This window comes from Durio zibethinus, chromosome 6 (assembly GCF_047325235.1).
Source record: "Durio zibethinus cultivar Kanyao isolate XHJ-2024 chromosome 6, ASM4732523v1, whole genome shotgun sequence".
Classification (NCBI taxonomy): domain Eukaryota; kingdom Viridiplantae; phylum Streptophyta; class Magnoliopsida; order Malvales; family Malvaceae; genus Durio; species Durio zibethinus.
Genome location: NC_143167.1, coordinates 12,805,998 through 12,831,290, shown reverse-complemented (window position 1 = coordinate 12,831,290; position 25,293 = coordinate 12,805,998). Strand labels below are relative to the sequence as shown.

At 30.5% G+C, this 25,293-nt stretch overlaps 2 protein-coding genes across 4 annotated transcripts; one reads left to right on the top strand and one right to left on the bottom strand.

Moving 5' to 3' along the window:
* The first annotated feature begins 2,379 nt into the window (after positions 1-2,379).
* On the top strand, positions 2,380-5,449 carry LOC111285712 (uncharacterized). Its single transcript, XM_022875285.2, has 2 exons — positions 2,380-4,175; positions 5,310-5,449. The coding sequence occupies exon 1, from the start codon at positions 2,957-2,959 to the stop codon at positions 4,166-4,168; it is 1,212 nt and encodes a 403-aa protein (XP_022731020.2). The 5' UTR covers positions 2,380-2,956; the 3' UTR covers positions 4,169-4,175; positions 5,310-5,449.
* Positions 5,295-13,715, bottom strand: LOC111284967 (lupeol synthase-like). Of its 3 annotated transcripts, none has more exons than XM_089762197.1 (19): positions 13,660-13,715; positions 13,121-13,342; positions 9,266-9,451; positions 9,082-9,171; positions 8,700-8,897; positions 8,459-8,543; positions 8,202-8,368; positions 7,914-8,102; positions 7,722-7,835; positions 7,400-7,519; positions 7,195-7,317; positions 6,995-7,093; positions 6,809-6,865; positions 6,656-6,702; positions 6,436-6,579; positions 6,095-6,272; positions 5,836-5,916; positions 5,523-5,606; positions 5,295-5,431 (listed from the first exon to the last, which is right to left on the bottom strand). In XM_089762197.1, the coding sequence occupies exons 2-19, from the start codon at positions 13,313-13,315 to the stop codon at positions 5,321-5,323; spliced, it is 2,268 nt and encodes a 755-aa protein (XP_089618323.1). In that variant the 5' UTR covers positions 13,316-13,342; positions 13,660-13,715; the 3' UTR covers positions 5,295-5,320. The 3 variants fall into 3 exon arrangements, with proteins under 3 accessions (XP_089618323.1, XP_089618324.1, XP_022729859.1); XM_089762198.1 differs by having other exon boundaries at positions 13,121-13,345; positions 13,660-13,707; XM_022874124.2 differs by having other exon boundaries at positions 13,121-13,715.
* Between the last annotated feature and the right edge of the window lie 11,578 nt (positions 13,716-25,293).

Genomic DNA, 25,293 nt, shown 5'->3' with positions numbered 1-25,293 from the left:
AATGGCTGACAAAGGGAAGAGTGAGAAAGATAATTCATGGTGGATGACTGGGTTTATTTCAAAATATAACTATACAAGCAACAATGTGTTAGCAATAAGAGTTGTCTTAAATTGGTTGCCAGATAGTTTGGGCCCTTTCAAGTGCTAGAGAAGGTTGGTGGGTGGCATACATGCTGAAACTACCACTAGGATCTACTGTTCTTCCCATTTTTCATGTGTCCCAACTTAAACAACATGTTGGTAACCATCCTACTTAGGTTCAACAAGAGGGTATTGATATAGGTGTTAAAGTTATGGTAGTCTATTAAATAAGAATTTTATGTTCTAGGCCTAAGTGAGTCCATAGAGGCTTTAAGTATGTAAGCCCGTAGTAGCTGTTAATGCTGTTATGCTTGTTGCAAGTTTGTTAGTTTGGAAATTAGTGCTTTCAAAGTTTCTTGGGTGGAGAAGAGATTACATAGTGGTGAGCGGCAATTGTAACGTCATGCATGGAATTGAGTAAAGAATTTATTTCTCTATCTATCCTTTTTCTGTTCTTCTTCTTTTTTTTTTTTTCTATTCTTTTTCTACCTATTATGTGTTCTATACTCTGTTTTGTTTGGATTATGGAGATTGCATCAAAAAGCTTCATTATTTTTTAAGCCAAGTTGAAGTATAAAACCATACAGTTCAATCGAGTTTCTTTATGCTATATTGCTTAAGTCAATTAGATTATACCCTACTTCATATCTTCTTCGATTAATATACAGTATCTTATTTGCTTAGTTTTAGTTGTTTCAAAATAACATTTCATTTGACATATATTTTTTATTATTTTTAATTATATCTACAATTTTGTTAAAGTAAGGGTAATTTAAGGAAAAGAGATATAGTCAATGAAAATTAAAATCCATCTCAATTTCTTAAACTTGATTTGTGCAAAATCAAAATTAAAAATAAAAGATGAAGCTAGTGTTATTGATTCTCGAGTCTTGAAACAAGTGATTAGAGGTGTCAAATGGGTTAAGGGCTCATGACATGACACGATTCGACATGGTATAGGCCATGCTTGGCACGATACATTGTTAAGTAGTTGGATTAGACCAAGTACGATACATATATATGTGCTATGCTAAGCTTAAAGATTTCAAGTTTATGGGTCAATATGGCACGACCCGTTAAAGGTTAGTGCCAATATGTGATACATAGGCTACCTTGGTACTGCACACAAGATTAGTCGCACCATGTTGACTTATAATGTTATTAGTGGACTCATAGCTTTTGAGTGTATTTATGTTATTTTTATATTGTGATTAAATTATAATTACTTTTGATATTTTATTGGTAATTTATAACATAAAATTATATTAAATGAATTTTTTTATTAAATATTTAAATTATTGATAGATAAATTACATTTAACTAGTGATTAGTAAAAATAAAATGATAAAAATAAATTAAGATTTCCAATTAAATACAAATTCAATTAACTAAATTACTATAAAATGAAAGATATAAAATAAATGCATAAGATAAAACATATTATATAAGATAAAACTCATTATATAAGTGAATTATCATATGACGAGAATAAAAAATAAAATAATAATATTGAGTTTTATAATATATTTTATATTGATGTGTCTATGTGTGCATTTTTTAAATATTAGGATTATAATTTTAATATTTTTATTTAGTAAATTCTATTATCCCTCAAGTGGATATAAGCATTTTGTCAATAATGTAAATTATGTTTTTTTTTTTTTTATTTCATTTTACTTTTATTTATCTCATACATGCTATTTTTAATAATAATAGATAATTTTTTTTAAAAAAATTAAAGTTTTAAAAAATTATTAATAAATTTTACTTAATTCATCTCAATATGAAAAATAATTTCGAGTTTGGCACAATACAACCCATGATGATAGGACTGGTTAAATTAGTAAAATTGTCATTTTCATAATATTTTCCGTTAGTATTATCTGGCCTAGCTTGTCTTAGGAGTCGAAGTGAAATTTTTCTCCAAAATTTGATGTACAAAAAAGTTTAGCTCAAAGGAAAACCAACCCTGATGGCTTTGTTTTCCTTTCTCTTTGTTTGATTAAATCTGATGGGTCAATTTAAAAGGAAAACAACGGGTAACTCCCATGAATCCAACAACATAAGAAAATGAGGAAAATACACTATAATACCCAGTTGGAATTGATAAGAGAAATTGTGACATTTAGTATTTAGCAAGGAGAAAAAGTCAATACTGAAGAGGGAAAGTAAAGAAAATCTAGGGAAAAAGGTTGACAAAAACACATGGCAGATTGATGGGTTTGGACCATATGATTGAAGGGCATTTGTGTAATGTAGCACAGGGTGAAATAGAAGTGGCAGTGGAGGGTGCAACTGGCATGCAGAAACAGAAATATTTGTGGAAGCAGGCAGCTAGCTTTTGCTATTTGACCTGTTTCACTGCTTTACTCAATTTTGGTGTTGCATTCACTTTCCCTACACAATCATACCTGCAGGAAATACAGCTTTCTACATCACTGCTTTTCAGCTTGTCACTGTTTTCTTGCAAACAAAACGTAAAGGTAACGCTTTCTGTAATGCCTTTGCCTTTCTATTCCACCTACGTACCTTACTGTCATTGTACCTTGCATACATGAAAATCCTAGACTCTTTACCTTTCCGGACTCTTTCTATATCTCTCTTCAACTTCAACTTTCACTTTTGATTTTCTTCATTCACTGAATGACCCAAAATTTTGATTCTTTTCTTCGTTTATCAGCCTTGGTATGTAAGCCTGTTGAAGCTAGCATTTGATCCTTATAGTATGTTATTATTATTATTTTTCCCATAAAATCCCACTTTCTCTGTTTTGTTTTTGGTGGCTTCAGTTTTTATGAATTCTTTGTAACACTTTCTGATAAGCCATCTTCCAAGTTTGGAGTTCCCATATAGTAAATTCAAGGAATTATAAGCCATGAAAGATAGAGGCAAAACTGTGGAAGTATATAGCGACGATTTTTTCAAAGACTATAGCACTTCATCAGATCTTCCCTGTAAGAAACATCCACAATCATCTTCGGTTGGAATATGTGCTTATTGTCTCAAGGATCGTTTGGTGAAGTTGGTTTGCTCAGATTGTGGAGAACAGCGTCTATCTTCCTGCTCCTGCTCTGAGATCTCCTCCAACCCTCGAACTTCATGCACTATTGAAGTAGGCAGCGTTGGTCGGGTCTCATTCTTGATAGAGAATGAAAACAAGGATCATGTTCTGAATCCAAGTTCTAAGTCCAAAAGCAATAGTAGTGAAGACAAATCTGAAGAAGTTTTCTTTCTCAAGAGAAGTAACAGTAGCTGCGTTGAGATCAAAAGAAAGAATGGATTTTGGAGAATCGGAAGGTTGTTTAGGAAGAAGAGAGACAAAGACAATTGTGGGAAGAGTGTTGGTGGAATTGATGAGAAAAGCGATATGTGGGTTGTTGATTACATGGGTGTGTCTAGGTCCAGGTCTCTTTGTAGTTTCAGGGGAGGTGGGGTTTTTGGATCAGAAGATGGAGGTGACTTGATGAACTTTTCAGGGGCTAGGAGTTCTATTTCAGCTGCCAGGAGTTCTAGTGCAAATGGTGGTCTCTGTTTCGATCCTGAAAGGAAAAGTGGATTCAGCGAAGCAGAACCAAGAAAAAGTGGTCTTGAGTCTTTTGACAGTGATAGAAGAGACAGTACTTTCGTGGAGTCTGATATTGCTGATATTAAGGCTACGAGAAAGGGTGGGTGTCTCTTGGATCTTGATACTGGTTTTAGTACCGCAAGCAGGCGTGTGTTTTCTCTTAAAGAGAGTTATTTTACTGGCGGGGATGATTCAGGCTTCATTGACTTAAAGTTTGACTTTCAATCAGAATCTAAAGGAGATATCCCTTCTCTGAAGAAGGGTGTTTTGTCAGATCCGCGCTCTTTTTTTGGCAGCATGAGAGGTGGTGATTTCGTGCCACATGAATCTGGTGGTTCTATTCAGAATGCCTTGGTTGGAGATGGGGCCTTTAGCAATGGTGGTTCATGTAGGATTACAGTGAATGAAAGAGGAATCAAAAAGAGTAGAAAAAGTTTCAACGGATGGCGGTGGATTTTCAAGCACCACCCGAATTGGAGCAGTACCAGGAAGAAAGATGGAGACCCTATGGTCAATCATTGAATACCCGGTAACGTTAGGCCAATCTTTCAATCTTCGTTTTTTGTGCTCTCTCTTGTGTATCACTCGTCACATCTTTTCTCAATGTAGTTATTAAGTAATGGAAAAGAAGTCGGGTTAAGAAAGAGAGACCGAGTATTATTCAAACTGATTTGACTCAGCCACCATCATTCAGAAAAGAAAATGCTAGTAAAACATGCAATATTTCAATATACACTTGAAAGCTTTGAGTTCTCGGAATTCGATCAGAGAAGTGTCAGCAGTTTCGGAAGTCTCCATATTGCAGACAAACATGTCCTGTTATATTGTATTGTGAGAAACCTGTAAAATGTTACCGTTTCTCTTTTACTGAGTCAATCTAACTAAAACTAATAAACCATTATTTGTGTGTCATAGTTTGATATAATCATTTATCATTTTTTTTTTTTTTTTGGCATTCTATTAGTCATTCAATTTTTAGTTTGAAGTTATAACTTGTTGATTTTCAGTAGCACTTAAGAGACAAATGATTACATCACCATAAAATATGAAGCAATAGACGAAAGTAGAAAGAAGAGGGAGAATGAAACCTTGGAATGTGTGATATAGAAGCATAGTATAGAGGTTTAGGCTCTGTTTGAAACAAATAAAGGAAAGCTGTGAATGACTTTTGAGACCTTCTGAAACAGGGAAGAAAGTGCTAAATGTAATACTTTTTGTTTAAGATGAATGATGCTTCTGGTTTTGGGATTCTACGTTTCTTTTGAGTTGTGGCATAATCTGAATTCCACTGAGACTTAAAATGCTTAATGTGCTGAAAAGAAAAAACAGAAGACTGATACACACAAAAGGAAAACTTTGCAAACAACACCATATATTTCTTTATACTCACTCTGGCACATATAATTTTTACGTATCTATATTACAGTATGGTTTATAGACATTTTGGACACTTTTCACACCGAGGGATAGACTTGACTTATTCCAAGAAACTGCTTCACATGAAACATTTTACAATTTAAAAGAGAAGAATAAAACCTATATATATATATATATATATATATATATATATAGTGATTGACATACTTGCAACAGAGGAACAAACAGCGTGGCCCAGTTGTCCTCAATTTTATTGATAATCTTGGATTATCATCCTATTGCTCAGGATGCAGGGATTTATGCAGATAGAATGCGCCTGCGATATTCTCCAAGCGCCCAAATGGGGAAGATGTTTCGGAATGAGGAGTAATTCAGCGTACAGTTCCTCATAAATACTCCTGTAATTTCCTGTAGTAAAATAATCATTATTCCTTAGACATTTGTATTTGAGACTAGAGAATATAGCTATATAACGAGATTTTTCTTTCTGGATTATTACCTGTTGAGGGAAGTCACCATCTTCCATCTGTGAATTAATCAGGACTTTTATTCCACGATGAATGGGTGTAGGATCAACATCACCCTACAAGCAACAGAACAATACTCAGGATATAGATTCGTGCATGGGCTTCCAGTGAAAGTATGAGAATTCGGCAAGAAAAACTCTATTGTAAGATTACAGATTCTGGTTGCAGATCTAATCATTTAATTTGTTGTGTGCAAGAGATGAAGAGACTTCATCCTAATTTTAAATTGAATAATGAATGTTTGAATGGTTAAAATTCCAACTGAAGAGGGAACTTTAGACTTACCTGTCCAGCATCAATGAGGGATAACAAAGCCCACGCTGTCTGGACCAAATTTGCACGGTTGCCTTGCAAATTGGTATATACCTGCTACCATGAAAAATGTACAAAAATGAGGTGAGAAGTGAGAACTAGAAGTAATGTGCTAATCAATCAATAATGATATGTTCAATATATGTATCACAAAAATCATAGTATTCATTTAGGCACCCATTTTGTTCTGTTGAAGATTTTATATATAAAAAAGAGCAAAGATTGTTCATGCCTTGTTTTGGCTAGAAAGGTAACTCTCCCCCCATCCACCATTTGGCAGCTGTTTTGATAATAAAAATTCACAAGCTTTGCGCAAAACGCGACTGTTGTGGTAGTTTCTGCCACAGGCTGCCAGCCCTTCCACGGCAAACCATGTACCATAGGTGTAGCAAATTCCCCAGCAACCATACCTGTGTGATCAGACTATCATATATATGATTGTTCCCTTTTGAATGATACTGATGCAGTGTAATAGTCAATTTAATCTGTAGCTAAAAATGAAAATAGAGAAATAATTCTGCACTCCAAAATAATTGATTATAGATAAAACCAACAATATAAGATATACTTTACCATGAACCATCTTGATTTTGTATCTCTTCAATGTACTGAGCTCCCCTTGCAATGGAATGATCTATGTCAACCCTCCGATGCTTAGGATGCAGTTTTCTAAAGAGTGCAAGGGCTTGAATTGCTGAAGAAGTACATTCTACATACCTAGAATGAAGAAAGTATGGATGTTAGAGTAAAATACTAATACTATGGCCAAAAAATTGCATTGGAGAATGCTTACTCTCTTTCTATTAGGGTGTCTTCAAAGAACTCAGTAGGATTGAACTTCTATTAAAAGAAGAAAAGTTCTTGTCAGAAATTTATTACTATATGGTATGATTTTCAAAGATGCGCAAAATGAAGGGGCCGGGGTAAATGGTGTCTAATGAATTACCTCCAGCCAACTATATGCTCTTTGAGGCTCCCAGGCTGGGAAACCACCATTGTTGCTCTGTATTAGAGATTAAAAAATGTGCATTATTAGGACTGGATTCTAACAAAGAAAGGCATTATCTATGTTCCGAGTTTTCTGTTCATGATTTGTATCTTAAGTGAAACGCCCTTAACAGTGGGTTCTTACTTGTAGGGAAAGAATGACATTGACAGCATCATAGAACCGCTCTGTTTCCATTTTTTGTCCAACAAGGTCATTTGACATTTGTGAAAACAATAGTGCACACTGTAGAAGATAAGAAATTGCCAATACTTATAAATTCATCTTTGAAAAAATCCAGAAAACGTGGAATTACTAGTGTATCTGATGGAGTTTGAGTATTATACCTTTAACCCTTCTGCAGTGCAATCAGAGACTTGCCATCCATGATCTTGGGTGGAGAAAGTCCACGCACCTTTTGATATGTGTCTGTACATAGCCGAGAAGTTGCCAGAAGGGTTTTCTCGTACCTTTCAAGATAACATCATTTAGTTGATTAATCTACATTTCAGGGTTCAGATGGTCACTAACATTGCCAACTAAAGAGTTAACCTGTGAAGCTTTTACGAAGTCATGTGCCTTACGAAGAGTTGGGCCGTATTCATCACTTAGATTACCTGACATGATTGCCTGAATAGCAAAAGCTGCATCCCACATTTGACAACCAAAAGTCTACACATTGTAATGTAAAGCGAACTGGTATTAATATTGTTTTAACATAGGTATCTTTTGAATTGCTTGCAAGTAAGAAACGTTTAATCAACAAAAGATTCTTAACATATATCACAAGTTTCTAGAATGTCAATAACAAGATCCGTCCTGCTTGGACTGATTGATGCACACATTGAATAAAAAACATGGATTGATCTCTAACCTGCATTTTCAAGCCATCTTCTGCAATCCAATAGTAATCTGGCAATCTTGCTAAGTGATATTTATATGCTTTGGAGTTAGGATCTTCAACCCAACAGGCTATTAGACATAATACCTGAATTTGAAGTGGGCACTTATAAGTAGTTTAATTAAGATAGGAGAAAGCAAAACATTACTTGGATTCCATTCCTACCTTTTCTACACATCCAATGCAGAAGTATCTGCTGTTCTCGTCTTCATAATGTACATGTTGAATCGCAACTTTTACTGCCTTATCTCTTAGCATAGAGAAGGGCCAGCGCGTTAATAATGGCTCGGCAACATGGTAGAGAATTCCCCATGTTAGATCTTGAACAAGAGGATGTGGATAGTAAAGGTCCTCCTGAAACAAAACCTTGATGAGTTTATCATTTAGCTACATCTGTGGATTGATATCAATAACATTTAGTAAAAGTTATCATATTCCTTGAATGTAAAGAACCTTGGCAACAGTGTTTCGAGCTGTATTCCAGTTTATTTCATGGTAAGGTTGATTGTATAGCTCTTGCCTCAGTTGTTTAATCAAACCAGTGATTGGACCAACAAACCTCTTCCCATACAAGTATGACATTGGCATGTAAACTAATCGACAGTAGCATAACATTTTGCCTGCGTTTCATCAATATGGCTTTTCATTTCCCGGGTCAATAGCATACTGGTGTTATTAAATCAAGAATTAAATAAGTGTGACTTGAAAACCTGGATGGATAGGTAAGAATTTAGGTAGAAGCCAGAATTCTGGAGGCAAAGGATTGCAACCAGCCCACTCGTACACTCCAAGTACCTGCATTCCACGCATGTATACCTTTGAATAGAGTATTTAATCATGCATTTGAAACCTGTAATCTTGTAAATTACTTCGTGGTAAACTTCAGTTGAAATTTAAGTCGAATTAATATTTCTGATAGACTGATTAACGAGTTATGATGGCCAAACATACCGTGACCCAGAACTTTCCCCAAGATGGAATTCCAACCAGACCACCATGGTCAAGTATCCACTTTCTACCTCTAGCCACGGCCATGTTCTCACCGTCTTCAGGCCCCTCTCCCAGCAGCCTCAAAGCAATATAGCTTAATGCTGTTCCAAACATTGTGCTGTGACCTTCAATGTGTAGTCCCCAACCTCCATCTTCATTCTGCAATGCAAAAACACCCAACCTCTACATGAAGTCCATGATCTGCTCTTTTATTACTTTGTTCAAGAAAAAGACGAAGAAAAAAAAAGGATGTGCGTGTTTACTGTACCTAGTTGAGAATCATGGTTATTCCCATGCTATAAGCAATTGGTTTATAAGTTTCATATTATTCGGAATACTGTACCTGATGATTATTGATATAGCGAATGATTTCCTTTTGATGTTCAGGAGATAATACTGCATTGAGGTCCCCAGTAACATATAGAGCCATTACCTACATGTTTTCCATACCACAAAATTAAACAACAAATACTAGTGAAAGCAAAAAGGACTAAAAGAACTGCTAGAGTCCTAGTAGCTGCAAATACCAAAGGAGGAAGGAAAAACAAAGGCCCAGCAGTTTCAGCAGGCCAGTGACCATCATGGGCCTGAAGAGATGAATAGAAAATGATAGCCCTTCTCAGAGTAATTGTTATTGCTTCCTCTGTCACGACTTGTTTATCGTCGACTTGCACCGGTGGAGGAAGTGGCCCGCATGGATTTTCTTTGGTAAGCTGCAAACACAATTCACAAATTTTACATGCAATGCAGCGTATGCTTGAGAAATAATAATGCGTGAAAATTTCAAACTGATCATGAAAACCCGCAAGTTTAATTTAACAATTATTTTTTCATATTACTTTTACTACAAAAGGATAAAAAAAATCCTAAAATAAAAAATTAATAATCATTAAATTTCTAATATTTTATTATAATTAATGAAGTCTTGAATTCTCTATTTTGAATAAATTAAATCTTTAAATATTTATTTTCATTCAATTAAACTCTTAAACATTTATTTTTATTCAATAAGCATTCGATTGAAAAAAATAATTAAACAATTTTCTTCTAATAAGAATTAAATTAATAAAGTAGATATTTGAGAATTTAATTAATTACAAAAAAATATAAATGATTATTAAATTTAGTTTAATGAATTTTCTTAATCTTTTTATCTACTTTATTGGGCTATACCAACCATGAGATATTATTTGCTTTATTGATTTAGCCATTTGTCCTTATAATTTGTCGTTTGAAAAAACATTTTAAAAAAGAAAAAAAAAATCTCTAATTCAATATTTGATTATTAACATTAGGGGCTCTTTCTCCTCAATAACAAAATTTAGTTAACGGAGTGGATGTCATTCTTTCTTTGGGATCGGTATAATATTACACAAATAGTGTCATCTATTGATAAAAAATTATCAAACCGTGTCCACTATGAAATATTTTTCGTTGTTGTTGATACACTTAATTTGAATTTTGGGGGAAAGGATCTCACATCAGTAATAGTCAAAGATTCGACTCTCATATTGAGCACTAAAGTCAAACAAAAGAGAACAAAAAATATTATTTAAGAGACCAAAGCATAAATGACTACGTCTCGTTTATCTACTTCTGATTATTCTTTCACTACGCCTGCATTTGCATATCTTATTATTTATTCCTTTTCTTTTCTGAATCTTTAAAAAGAAAAAAAATCGTACCGAAGAAAGGTCGTCATAGGTGAATTACTTTGATGCCGAGATTCCCAACTTGCCGTTATTGGAGGTGAAGATATAAAGGGCCTTTGTTTTTTCAGTCAAGAAAGACAAAGGGCTTTATTAAAATTCTTGCGTTTTTTTTTTTAGAGAATACAAAAATTATTGTTTGAGCAAGCTTATTATTGTTGGTGCTTGTGGGAGAATTGGGGATCAAATGCTGGATCTTATTCTTAATTTGCTTCATAGCTGCTTATAATAAAATTAAGTATAATGGTCAAATTTACTATTTTATTATATCAAAAAACTCTAAATTTTTAATTTCAAAAAAAAAAAAAAAAGGAAGCTCTAAATTCACTAGGCTACTTTTAATTCTTTGGCGAAACCTAGTTACTCTACCCTATTTTTAATGCAATTTTATCAGCACTTGAAAGAAAATAGGATATGCATTAAAAATTGATTACGTTAGCTCTTATTGATCAGGAGAATTTTTTTTTTAAATGGTTTTTTAAAGATGGCAACAAGATAAATTAATGGTATAAATATATTAAAACCCAAATGTCATCAAATAGAGTTTTTAAACATTTTAAACCATTTTTAATACTTGCACAAACATTTTAAATCGTTTTTGTAAAGAAAAATATCAAAAATTATTTTCTTTCTCAAATTTTTTCCCTTTTTTTTTTTTTTTTTTTTTTTTTTTTTTCTATTCTATACATCTCAGGCTACTGGTTAATTTGTAACCAACACTAAAAGCAGAAAGTGTTTTGTTCACAAAAAAGATAAGAGTAGTAAATTTGAAACTCCTAATATATATAGTAGAATGGTAAATTTTGATAATCAACTTTAAAATTAAATCATGCATAAATTGAAGAAAAAAACAAATTTCCATTGTGTTTGGATTGAGATAAGTTGTGAGAAAAGAAGTGAATGCAGAGAAAAAAAATATTGTTTGGTAATAATAGCAGGAATTCTTAGAATATAACTACAAACTAATGCATTTTGTGCTGGTATTTGCAGCCTCTCTGGATCCTCTATTGCAAATAATGCCATTTCCCTTGTGGACAGCTCTTATGACAATTAGCCTATTTGTATATATTTTCTATCATTATGCTCTCCATTATCCCCAAATTTTTATTCAGTCGTGCATAGGAGAACGCTTAATTTCCAACGAAGATTTGGTATTTCAATTGCAACATACTACACTTTTCAAAGACAAACTTCCATAAAAAGACATTCTGTTCTCCTTGGAACTGATTGTGCTGAAACATGAAATGGGAGGAAATAAGTGTGTGGCTGGCGATTTTATTACCGTTAGGTGTTTAGATGAGAGGAGGCGGTCCACTTTTGATGGCATTGGCATTGCTGATTTAAATGAGTTCATTCAAATGGAAGAGTTTGTGGACTTATTCCTAGACCTTTCTTTGTGGCAGTAGACAAGGAATGTATAGTTGCCGAGTTAGTAAAATATCTATTAAAGGGAATGGAATTTTCTATAGGTGATAGTTTTTGAATGGAAAATGAAGTATCGAAGAAGTTGCTGGACATTGCGATCAAAAGTGCAGTGAGGACAAACAAAGAACAATCTAGTGTGGGACCTGAGAGGAATAAAAACACTGGATGAAGCAGATTGTGTCTTTCAAGGATATCTTGCATCTTTCTTTCATGGAAACAATGAACGATCTTTGATGAGATAGGTTGACTAACAGAAGTTATTGGGGGTGGTGGAGTATGTTCACATTTAAAGGGAGACTAACTCTTTCGTAAATTCAGATGATTGTTCTGTTTTTCTTCATGCTTGGCTATAAGTGAATAATTTTAAGTACTCTATTTTGTACTTAAAACTTTTTCCTCTGTTTATGTATTGACTTCTTCAATTTAATAAAATTCTACTATTGGCTGAGAAAAAAAATTATACTCAAAAACATTTTAAATGTACCGAACTGGTCAGAGCCTGTTTTAGACACTTGTGGATTGTGGTCAACAAGGAAACCGGCCAGGGGCCTTAAATTGAAATTTCACTTATTCAAGGTATCTTAGGTTGTCATGACTCGAAGAGCTTGGTTATTCTTGTTTGCATATAACCAGTTTCCAAAGTAATTTTTTTTTCATCCCTCTTAAACTCACAATGGTCAGCCCAAGAATGCATAAAATTTTTAATTTTTGGAACAAGAATTTATAGCAAACTAATGAAAGACTATTCAAAATGAAAGCGATTTTGTATCCCTAACACAAAAATTGAATTTGTCAAAGAGCCTTAATTTGTTTGAATGGTCAGAAGGAAACCTTACAATTTTAAGGTTCCAAACTAGAGTCTAACGTTGTACAGAGTTTATTTAATTATATATTTATTTTCTTTGGTTTGTTTGTTTATTTGATTTTCATTTCTACTATATGTACTCTATCATATATATATATATGTATGTATGTATGTATCTGATTATAATTAGATAATAAATGCACGTGAAGTTAGATAATATTTTTTTATTTTGACAAGAAAATCAAAGAAACAAACAGCTATGCTAATTATACCTAACCTTTGATGTCCGACCGTGCCGTCTAATAAACGAAAAAAATAAAAAATAAAAATAAAACAAATAATACAGAAGTATAGGAATGATAAAGTTAACCAGAATCATTTTACTTTGTTGCCTTGGTTATTCCAAAGAGAATAGAGGTTTAGATGAAAGAAGCATTAGTTACCTGCATTCTCATGAAGAGATCAGAACTTTGTTTGAGTCGAAATCGATTCTTGTTAAATTCAAGACGAAGCCTCTCCACTTGGGCTCGTTCTTCTGGAGTTCCTGCGTTTGGATCGAATTCCCAATGCTGTCTTCCAATGTGATTGTTAACTGTCCTCAGCCATGGACCATCTTCTGCTATCTTCAGTTTCCACATTTTTTTTTCTTTTTTTTTTTTGTTTTGCTTCTTCAATTTAAGAGATAGATATTAGATAACAAATAATGAGACAAGGCATGCATGAATGCATGCTCACAAATCTACAGTTATTCAAACTAATAAGAAAGCCAGAGGAAAGGATTAAAACAAGTTTATCATGACTTGGAAAATTTAAACTGCAATGAAAAACACTACATGCATGTAGTCTAGACAGTTAAAAAACACAGAAGGAAAAAGGAAAACTGGTTATGAGAAGAATTCGCATGAATATATTTCTTATCATTCAATCTGTTTTTTCCACATAATAAGCGAATATAAGATGAAACAAAACAAAGCAGACGTACTATTATAAACGAAAAAGGATTGAGAACTCAGTTAGGACTGTAGAAAGGACTTATTGTGGGCGTGAGGTGCAAAATTATGTGAGCAAGGATGCCCTTTATAAAAGCGCCGGAGGAAGTGATTGGGGCGCGTGGTTGTGCCTGTACTGTTTTTTTTATTGTACTTGTACTTATAAAGAATATAAAGCAACTAAGAATGATCCACAGTAGATGTACGGTTAGTGTTTAGGTCTTATGTATTATTATTACATCATAAATCATCACACCATTATTTTGTTTTAATATAATTAAATATTTACTTTTAAAAATTCTAAAATTTTAAAATTGTTAACGATAATGTGAGAATTTATGGTGTATCAATGCTTCATTATGCTGTATTGATTATGTATCAAATATAAATTTTTATCAAATATTTAAGTAGTTTAATTTTAGAGTTAATATTTAATGCATTGATAGTGTAAAAGTAATACGTCGTTAATGAGTAAACCTAAAACTAGTCAGCTTTTTAAATATAATTAATTTTAGTAATTAATTAAACTTAAATAAATTTATTGGACTTTATTTTTACAGTTTATATTAAATATATTATCAGTATATAAAAATTATATATTATCAGTAAATAAGATGATACTACTTTATTAATGAGTAACTATTAGTCTTTAAAATAAATATATAAAAAATTAATATATTTTTTAAAAATTTATTTATTAATAAAGTGATATCATCTGATCACTGACAGTATATAAAATTTATATACTAACAGTACATCAAATATAAACCCTTACTTTTAAGTATTTGAATACTTTTAGTTTTTTTCATTACTAAGGCATCACCTTATAATTGATTGATAATGTATAACATTTATATACTATTAATGCATCAAATATTAACTCTTAATATTACACCATATATCTTTTATACATACTTAAGGCTATTAGAATTTGAACCCAAGTAATTAGAATTATGAGTCCAACGAGAATGGTGCATAAACTCTATACACTATCATTACCATAAGCTATCATATTATTAATGAGTAAATTTTAATATTTTTATTACAATCTTATAATTATTCAATTATAATAAAAAAATTGTACTAAAATCTATCATTTATAAGTGTGAACTTTATGTGTGCACTTTACAAAATATTTTGAAGGTGAGTGATATGTTTCATTTTTTAAATTTTTCTATAAAAGTTAAAAAAAAATGTTTTGATTTTAGTATATTTAATTTATGATAGAATTTTAATTTTTTGTACAATACTTTGAGGTTTAATGACTTTTAATCTGGAAAACCAAAGAAAATTACAATAAATTAACATGGGATATAAAAAAGTAAGAGTTTTAGGTGTTAAAAGAAATTATTTTGAACACCTAAAAAGGAAAAAAAAAAGATAAAGAGTTATAGTTATGGACATCTAAAATGTATGTATGTATATATATATATATATATATATATATATATAGAGAGAGAGAGAGAGAGAGAGAGAGAGAGAGGACAAGGAGAAGGAATTATGGGTGAGAAAATAAATTGAAAATTTGAAAATCGTTTTAAAATTGTAGTGTTCAGTTTTTTTTTTTTTTATTTTGTTCAAATTAAGTGCATATATTAAATGTATATATTAAACTGAGATCAGATTTCGAATCAAAAATTGAAAGTTTGAAAAAATCGAACCGAATTGAATTATATATTTTTATTAGTTTTTTATATATTTTAAACATTTATAAGATAAAATAATTATTTTATATCTAAATCTATTTAAATATATTAAAAATTATATTATAATAATATACAAAAACAAAAAATCATTATTTTACTAAAAATTACACTAGCTTGCTGGGAGCTCATGCTTAAAAGAACATGGCAGATAAAATCCGTGTAAAAGTGAAAATCGTAGTAGCTTGCCCTTAAAAGTCATTATTTTACTAGGAATTACATTAGCTAAAAGTTAATGCTAGACTTTGTAATTTTAAACAAAATATAATAACAGGATATACAAATGAAAAGAAAAAATATTTAAAAAAAATATGGTTTAAAATTGACAATTGACAAAAATGATATATGGATTTAGCAAAATAAAAAAAATTGCATTTTGTTTGTTGACATGAATTATAACAAGATAATTTTTTATTGTAAATATACACAAATTATCCAATCTAAATAATGCTTCATCAAGTTAAGTTATTAAAACAGTAAATCTTGTGATCTTATATATATATATATATAAAAGATATCTTAATCTTATTAATCACTTAATTTAATGAAGTAGGTGGCTCTTTGATTATTGCTAGTTGAAAGAAAATTAGAGTAGTTGCACCAGTTATCCTTTTTCCCTCTCTCTCAAGTTGTTTATGAGACTCAATGGTCATGGCTTATGTGTGCACCCATGTATCCCCTTACTCTCAAGTCAAATGACTCTCCTTTCAAAATTATATACTTGATCATTTTGTTTGTTTTGTCTTTTTTTTTTTTTTTTGTAATTGAGGTTCAAAGTCAAAGTAAGGTTAATCATGTGGACGAGGAATACACTGCTTTTTCAGTTTAAACTTGAGAAAGTCATTACTAAACGTTTAGGGTATAACCTATCTATTCATGCAGATTACCCTACATTTCTTCTTTAAGTTGCCAAGGGAAAAATTGATCACACGTTGTTATATTTCGTTGGAAAACTTGTCCTCAATGGCAATGTTGATCGCACGTTGATCATGACTTTTGATGTATGGAATAATTTTCGTAGAAAACTTGTCTTCATTTAGAAAGCTAAACCATATTCAAAAACCAACTACTTGAAACGCTGTTCCAACCCCAATGTGTATGGCATGCATTTGTCATGGTTTTAAGAAAGCAAACAAAGTGTTTCAATCTTGCATTGAATAGAAACAAAAAAAAAAAAAGTCGACGAGTTTATAAGCGTTGACGTTGCACACTTACAATAAGTCAAGTTTGTAGAGATATTAATAATCATGTGATAAATGGTATCAGAATTAATCTTTAATAAATCCAACTCCATGTCAAGTGCCCCAACAGGGGTAGGCAGGAGGAGCCAATCTAACCAGGTAAATAAGTGCCGAGATAGACATAATATCAAAGTCTAACCATGCCAAATCCTTTAAAAGGGAGTAGATAAAGTGACAATCGTGATGAAGACGTCACGAAAGGAGATTAGACAAGATGATATTCGTGACTATAACATCACAAGATTAGATATGGAAAAATGTCAGATCAAACACAAGGTCCGTAAGTATTGAAGTTGCACTATACTAAAACCTCCAAAAAAAAAAAAAGGTAGGTAGGATGGCGCTTGCCACATAAATAAATGTCAAAGTAGGCATGATAACAAAATTTGACCATGGCAAATCCTCAAAAATGGAGTAAATAAGATAGCAGCCTTGATGAATATGTCACGAAAATGGAATAGACAAGGTAGCAAACTACGCCAAATCCTTCGCAAGAGAATAGGCAAAGTGACAATCATGATGAGGACATTATTAAATAGGAGTAGACAAGATGACAATTGTATAAAAAAATCAAACCAAATAAAATGGTAAAATTTAATTTAAATCAGATCGGTTTCAAAAAATTATCGTTTCGGATTTGAATTGAATTTTAAAATTTAATAATATTATACATTATTTAAAAAACTGAACCAAATTTATTTGAACTGTTATCATTTTTAACAGGAATATTATATTATGTAAAAACTCTTATCAATATTATTTTTAAAATTTTTTATTAAGATTTTATTAAAATTAATTTTATGTGAAGCTAACATGTTAAAGTATATTTGGATATAAAAAAAATAATGATTTTGAAGAATAAAAAAAATAACCTTCACAATTAATAACAAGATGCATCTTTTTACTTTTATGCGAAATCGCTACATGAAATTGCAGTCGCTGAGATAGAAAAATTCGTCACAAAAAGCCCAATCTGTCACAAACAAGTAACAGTGAGAGAATTGTGATGGAATTTTTGTGTTATCCATACTCCTTTGATAATAATATCATAATTTTGTTCATTTCCATCACAAATTAGTGACGCTTTTTTCAATCGCAATTCTTTGTCAACTCCAACAAGTGAAATTCTTATTGCTAATTCTATCATAATTTTCTGCCACAAATAATTATTTCAATATTTTAGATTATAATTTATTTAATCCTTTACAAAATTATCCCCAATTAAAAATTCTGCACAAATTTCATCACAACTAATTATGTTCATCATAATGTTTGTCCAATTTGTTAGGATTACAACAACTTTAATTTCAGTTATTAGACTAAAAAACTCTCAATCAATTAAACATCCAAATAAGTGAAAGCATAATTAAATAATTAATCAATCACACAATAGACGGTAATTTAACGTAGCTCAACCTAATCAGCATATGTCTACAAAAGAGAAAAAAGATGCACTAATTATAGAGAATTACAAACACACAATAATATCAATCAATTCTCACAATCAATACCATGAACCCTTTCATTCTCTTCTAGTCTTATGAAGTATTCTCAATCCAAACTAATATATACTCATATGGATTAATATATCTATATAGACCCTCTTAATGTCCTCTAGCCCACTCAAATATAACATCTATAAGGATCTTCTCAATCTTATCTAGTCTTATAAGATGCTTATCTAAAAAAATCCTATAACTTTCTTACGTATTTTTTCATTCCTGACCTTATAAAGATTCTCACTATTTATAAATATGCTAACTTGCCTATCAAGAATCTTTTTCATCTTAAAATTCTTCCATTACAAATCTTCTTATCCATAAAGTAATATCTAGTCAATCCTATCTTGAATAAATTTATATCCATATCTTTTATAGGACCTGAGTCAATCCAAACAATCTCCACCTTAAGTTAAATTCTATCAATCATCAATTTTTATGCTAGATATGCTTGGCTCCATCTATAATGAAAGTCTTATAATAATATTATCTTGTTTCTTCATACATCACACAAACCGATCTCTCAACATATGAACTCGAATTCCTCTATTGAATCGAGATTCTCTGAGTTTGCCTTTTTTCACATCTTGAACTTTCACTATAATACCAATTATTAGGATAATAACAGTTTTGATTTCAATCTTTAGATAAAAAAAAAAAACCAATCACTTATACATCCAAGCAAGCAGAAGCTTAATCAAACAATTAATCAATCACATAAGAGATAGCAATTTAACATAGTTCAGCTCAACCGGCCTATGTCCATAGATAAGAAAAAAAGTCATTACCTGTAGAGAATTATAAACATACAATAATATCAATCAACACTTGTAATCAATACTCATAGACCCTCTCATTCTCCTCTATCCTATAGAGTATTCTCAACTCAAACAAACATATATCAGTATGGCTTACCATATTTATGTAAACCCTATAATTATTTTCTAGTCCACTCAGACATACATACCCATAAGAAACCTTTTTAGCAATTTAACGTGATTCAGTCCAATTGGCCTACGTGTATAGATAATAAAAAAGATTCACTAGTTATAGAGAATTATAAACATATTAAATCAAACATTTAATCCTAAACAATACTCATGGATCCTCTCATTCTCCACTAATCCTATGAAATATTATCAACCCTAACAAATACATATCCATATGGCTTACCATATCTAAGTGAACCCTCTCATTCTTCTCTGGTCCATTCAAATATACAGGCCATAAAAACCATCTTAATTTCTTATAGTCTTATAGGGTGACTATCCAATAAAGCTTCATAGCTTTCTCACATTTTTTTTTTCATATCTACTCCACCTATTTATAAACATACTAGCTTGTTTATCAAAAATCCATTTGCTTTTAGAATTCTTATTTTGCAATCCATTAAGTAATATCTAGCCAATCCCATCTCAAATATATTTTTATCCAAATCTTTTATGAGATTTGAGTTGATCCCTACACAATTTCTGTTACCACAAGAATACTTAAAAACAAAATATTTCAAATAAAATAAATATGATTTTCTATTTCATTGATAAATAATAAATAGAAAATTGAATCATACATAACATTTTACATCTTATTATACATAATTTACACAATAGCACAAGAACTAATACAATTATTGATAAAAAAAATTAAAGTTTGATAAAATTGAAGACTTCTTAAAATTCTAAGTATCCTGCTTCATGTAGTTCAAATATGTTGATTGGAAAAAGCATTATTTCATTTTCGAACTACAAGATAAAATGACAAAACAATCATAATATGGATTTTTATTTTAACCAAACAAATATAATATGCATTTTATTTTAACCAAACTAAAATATAAAAAAAACCTCTAAATTAAATCATTAAAATGTGAAAGATAAGATAAAAGTTTATATCTCATGAGTACTCGAAAAAAATAAAGAGAATTGAAAAAAGGCATACATTTAACTAGTCAAACGAAAACTAGTCAAACCTACTATCATCATTTAATTAATAATCTTAGATGGGATTGGACGAGATGCAAACAATTAGGATGAATACTTATTAAAACAATAAATAGGTGAAAATGAAAAATTAAGAAGATATAAGTGGATAAAAGTTATTTAAAATGCCATCATCAATGATATTTCAAGGACATGATATATAAAAAGATAAGTAAAAAATAGTATTGGTTTTAAACCAATTGAAGACTAAATCTTCATTTGGATGACTAACCGGCCATCTAAATAAAGCGTAAGCAAATGAAAAGTACTAAAATAAGCCATGTAGCTTACATTTGTAAATAAACACTACGATAAGAGTGATCTAGTCACTATAGGGGATTAGATTTTTGTGGTTTTTTTTTTTTCATGTTTAGTAGCATTTATAAACGCTGTTAAAAAATTAGCAGTGTTTGTCAAAAGTGTCATGTATATCTGCATCGAAAAAAATAACGGCATTTTTAGAAAAATGCCATTAATTTAGTAGTGTTTTTAAGAACAAACGCCACTAAATTTAGCGACATTTGTTCTTAAAAATGCCACTAAATTTAGCAGCATTTTTAATAGAAAATGCCACTAATTTGTTTTTTAAAATGTTGCTAAATGCTAAATTTAACGGCATTTATAGTATAAAATGTTGTTAATTTAGCGGTATTTATTGTAAAAAACGTTGCTACATTTTGGCATTTAGCAGTATGTTTAGGCACAAACGTCTCTAAATTAAAAAATTTAATTTTTAAAAAAATTTTTTTAATATTGATTATTATCATTAAATAAAAAATATTAAAATAAATAAAGACGAAGTTAAATTTATAAACTTAATATTATATATACATAATTTGTTGCAATATGGATGGAACACAAAGTTTAATACATACAATAATATTTAAATTATTTTAGTACATTAACCAAAAATTTAAAATGTATAAAATTGATGATTGCATAGATTTGGAACACTATCATTTGATAAAAGATTTTTTCCACCTTGGTCTCTAGCATGCTCAAGAACTTATTGAATAAAGTAATACAAGTTTTAACACTTAATAATAAGTTTTTTTTTATATTAAAAAATATAAATAGTTACTAAATATAATACCTGAGTTGGTGGACCACCTAGATTAGTTCTTGAAAATTGTTGTTGTACAAAATTCATAAAAGTGTCAAATCGATCATATAATTGCTGAAATCTTGCATGCTTTTGGTCCATTCGAACATGTTCTTCTTCAATTTTAGCACACTCCTATTCAATTCTAGCACGCTCATGTTATTTTTCTGCTTCCATTTGCTCAAAACGTTATTACATCCTTACAAGAGACATAAGATTGTATGGTCAAGTAAGGCACCTGCAACTCCAAATAAATAATAAAAGCATTTTCACTAAAATTAATTAAGAGAAACCAACAATTAGCGCCAATAAAGGTAAAATGGTTGTAATATTTTATTACCTTTGACAATAAATCTAAAATACATTATCTTTATACATTATCCATTATCCATTTTTTGAAAAAATGCAATATACATATCCCATCATACTTTCTATGCTTCAAAATCAATTTATCAAATGACTCTTAACTATCCGTCCCACATCAATAGCATACTTACATTTTTTAATATGAAGCATACCAACATTTTGAAATGCAAAAATGTCTCTTCCTAATCTTTTTTCGCCATCCCTTCCACTCCGTAAGTAGAAATGCAAATTACTTTACAAGAATCCTTCAAAGTTTTACCTATTTCCTTTTAAATTGAAGATGTAAAGTTCAGGTATATGACATACATTAGATGAAAAATAGCAGATATTAGAATGGTTTGAAAATTGAAAGAAAATACTAAACAATCTAATTGAATATGGTAACATGTATCATTAACATGAAATCAAGAAGATAAGCACACACACACCACTAAACATGCATATGCATGCTAGTCTCTACACATGTCTATTTGTAAACATGATTGCTAGTTTGGCAATCAGCAGCACTAGTTACACAAGGAAAAAAAAATCCTATATCAATAACTTTAGTAAAAGAACAAGCTTTTATCGAGAAACGACAGCAATGACAAACAAACAATGCACAAAACCTGTAAAACTGTAAACAACATAAACACCCCTTTGTCCTTTAACGAGAGATAAATCTTAAAAGCACTCAACAACATCCTTTATATGAACATTTACTAGTCTAGGATCCATAAGTCCAAGTAAATATCTGACACATGTTCTAATTTACATAACTCAATAACAATCTCATTAAATTACCAGCAAATAATGATAAAAAGAAAATAATAAAAGAAGCAAAATCGAGCTAAAAATATTTGTACATTGTAATTGATAAGAAAGTGATACGGATCCAAAAAAAGGTCCCATAAAAGCCTATCTAATACTCAAAATACATTTAAAACATAATAGACTGTTTTAAAATGGTTTCCTAAGGATATCTTGAATAAATCAATAAATTAATGTTAACAAGAAACAATTTTTTAGTAATTTCAAAAATATTTTGTTGAAAAAAAAAACTAAACCTAAAATTTCATTTGTTTTCATAACAAAATTCAACGTTCAATTTCAAGTTTTTCGAAGAAAACCCTACTTCTTTCACTTTCTATTCTATCTTGAATTTTTCTTACCAACCAAACAAAATCAAATTCAGAACTGCAATAACAAAATAAATTGGTAAAGAAAAGAAAAAGAACGGCCAAACACTGAAAATTGCTAATGTTGAAATGAAGCTTACCAATGGAGCTTGAATTATGGCAAAAACGTAACAAATTAGATAGGAAGTTTAGGGATTTGACTTAACAAATTAGACAAGAAGTTTAGGGATTTGACCCAAAATATAAAAAAGCTAATTTGAAATTTGCAAAAATGAAAAGAAAGAAGATGAAAATTGACCATAAAATGATTGAAACTTAGGCAAAAAATGAGAAGAAAGTGACCCAAAATGAGCAAAAATGAAAAAAATGAGTAGGGGAAAGAAAAACAGAAATGGGGTTTTGTGGGTTTGAAATTTAAGGGAAATTTAATAGCATTTTCTTATATAATCACCACTAACTTTCTTACCCTTAGCAGTGTTTAATTTAAAAATGCCACTATTTAGAAACAAAACAATAAGGGGGTATTTGGTTCATGAAATCATATATTCCAAAGAAAAGTGTGATTCTTGAAAAAGTGCGATACCTAGGGTTTTTTTTCATTTTTAGAGTATCTCGTGTTTAGATTCATTCATTTGATTGGGGGGAATTCACATATATTAAATCATGAATAATTATTATAATCTTTTTGAATAATCTCCTGCCATTTTTTTTGGATTATTCAAGGTGTTTTTGGCTAGAAATGCCTTGAATAATCCTTTACAAAAAATTGAATGGGGTTCTTCAAGGCATTTCTAATAAAAAAATATCATGAATAATCCCTTTCAATTTTTATGAGGGGATTATTCAAGGCGGTTTTGGAATAATCCCTATCAATTTTTATAAGGGGATTGCCAAAAATGCTTTGAATAATCCCCTCTAATTTTTTATTGAGGATTATTTATGGTGTTTTTGACCAAAAATACCTTGAATAATCCATTGCTAAAAACATTAAAGTAGCTAAATTGGTTAAAGCATACTGCTATTAATCATAAGGTCATAGGTTTGATCCCCCCTTCTAGCATTTTAAAAGTTTTTTAAGGCATTTTTTGTCCAAAAAATACCTTAAATAATCCTTTGTAAAACCCTCAAAACATTAGAAGAAGTGATCAAACTTACAATCTTATAGTTAATAATTGTATACTTCAATTGACTGAGCTGTTCCAATATTTTTAGCCAAAAAATACCTTAAATAATCCTTTTGTAAAAATTAAAGGGGATTATTCAAGGCATTTTTTACCAAAAACGCCTTGAAAAATCTAAAAATACCTTGAATAATTCCTTACAATTTTTTATGGCAAAAAACACCCAAAAACACCTTGAATAATTCCTTACAATTTTTTATTGAGGATTATTCAAGGTGTTTTTGGGTGTTTTTTGCCAAAAACACCTTGAATAATCCTTTACTAAAAACACTGGAATAGCTTAGTAGATTAGAGTATACAGCTATTAACCATAAGGTCATAGGTTTAATCATTTTTTCTAAAGTTTTGAGGGTTTTTTTAAGCCTTTTTTATCCAAAAATGCCTTAAATAATCTATTGTAAAACCCTCAAAATACTAAAAGGAGGGATCAAACTATGAACTTATTGTTAATAGCTATATGCTCTAATCGACAAAACTACTCCAATGTTTTTAGTAAGAGATTATTTAAAGCATTTTTTACCACAAATGCTTTGAATAATCTCCTCATAAAAATTGAAGGGGATTATTCAAGCTGTTTTTGATCAGAAACGCCTTGAATAACCCCATTCAATTTTTTGTGAAGGATTATTCAAGGCATTTTCTAGGCAAAAATGCCTTAATAATTTCTAATAAAAAATTAGAGGGAACTATTCAAGGTGTTTTCTGCTAGAAACACCTTGAATAATCTCATTCAATTTTAAGGGATTATTCAAGACATTTTTCATGCCAAACACCATATATAAACTAAATTTTTATCAGTAGATACTTACAACTGACTTGTATTTATTTTCAGACATGCTTTTTAAAATGATAACGACTATTTCATAATTTTTTAGTCAGGTCAAATTTAGAAATGACGCTACTTTTTTTCCCTAGAATCCTAGAATACCACAAGGAAAGGTGAGTTTTTAATTTTAGCACTTAGGGTATTGTTAGAAATCTGTCAATTTTCTTTGGAATTAGATTACTCTGAACCAAATGTTGGAATCAAATACCCAATAATAAGATTCTGGAGAAAAATGTGTAGATTCTCTCGAACCAAACGCCCCCTAAGTATTTTTTAGTTTGTAGATTTATATTTAGCGGCGTTTACGTTATAAACTCCACAAAATTTATAAAAGTCAAAGTATATAGCGGCGTTTAGCTTAACAAATGCCATGAGAATATATTTTTAGTGATGTTTTTAAATCCAAACATTGCTATATAAGAATTTAGTGATGTGTTATAAAAAAATACCGCTAACCTTATAAAAATACAAAATCTTGTAGCATTTATTTAAAAACACCACTAAAAAATAGTCACTAAATCTCTATTTTTATGTAGTGAGTCTACAACATGATAAAAAACTAAAAAAGAAATGAAAAATGAATGTGAGATACCAACAAATGCGTGGTTTTAA

Bases quoted from the DNA above. Each gene is read 5' to 3' on its own strand.
- LOC111285712 (XM_022875285.2), top strand. From the start codon at position 2,957: ATGAAAGATAGAGGCAAAACTGTGGAAGTATATAGCGACGATTTTTTC.
- LOC111284967 (XM_022874124.2), bottom strand. From the start codon at position 13,315: ATGTGGAAACTGAAGATAGCAGAAGATGGTCCATGGCTGAGGACAGTT. The intron at 8,898-9,081 runs GTACAGTATTCC...TTTGCATTGCAG, and splicing joins GCTATATCAATAATCATCAG to AATGAAGATGGAGGTTGGGG. The intron at 8,369-8,458 runs GTTTTCAAGTCA...GATGAAACGCAG, and splicing joins ATTCTTACCTATCCATCCAG to GCAAAATGTTATGCTACTGT.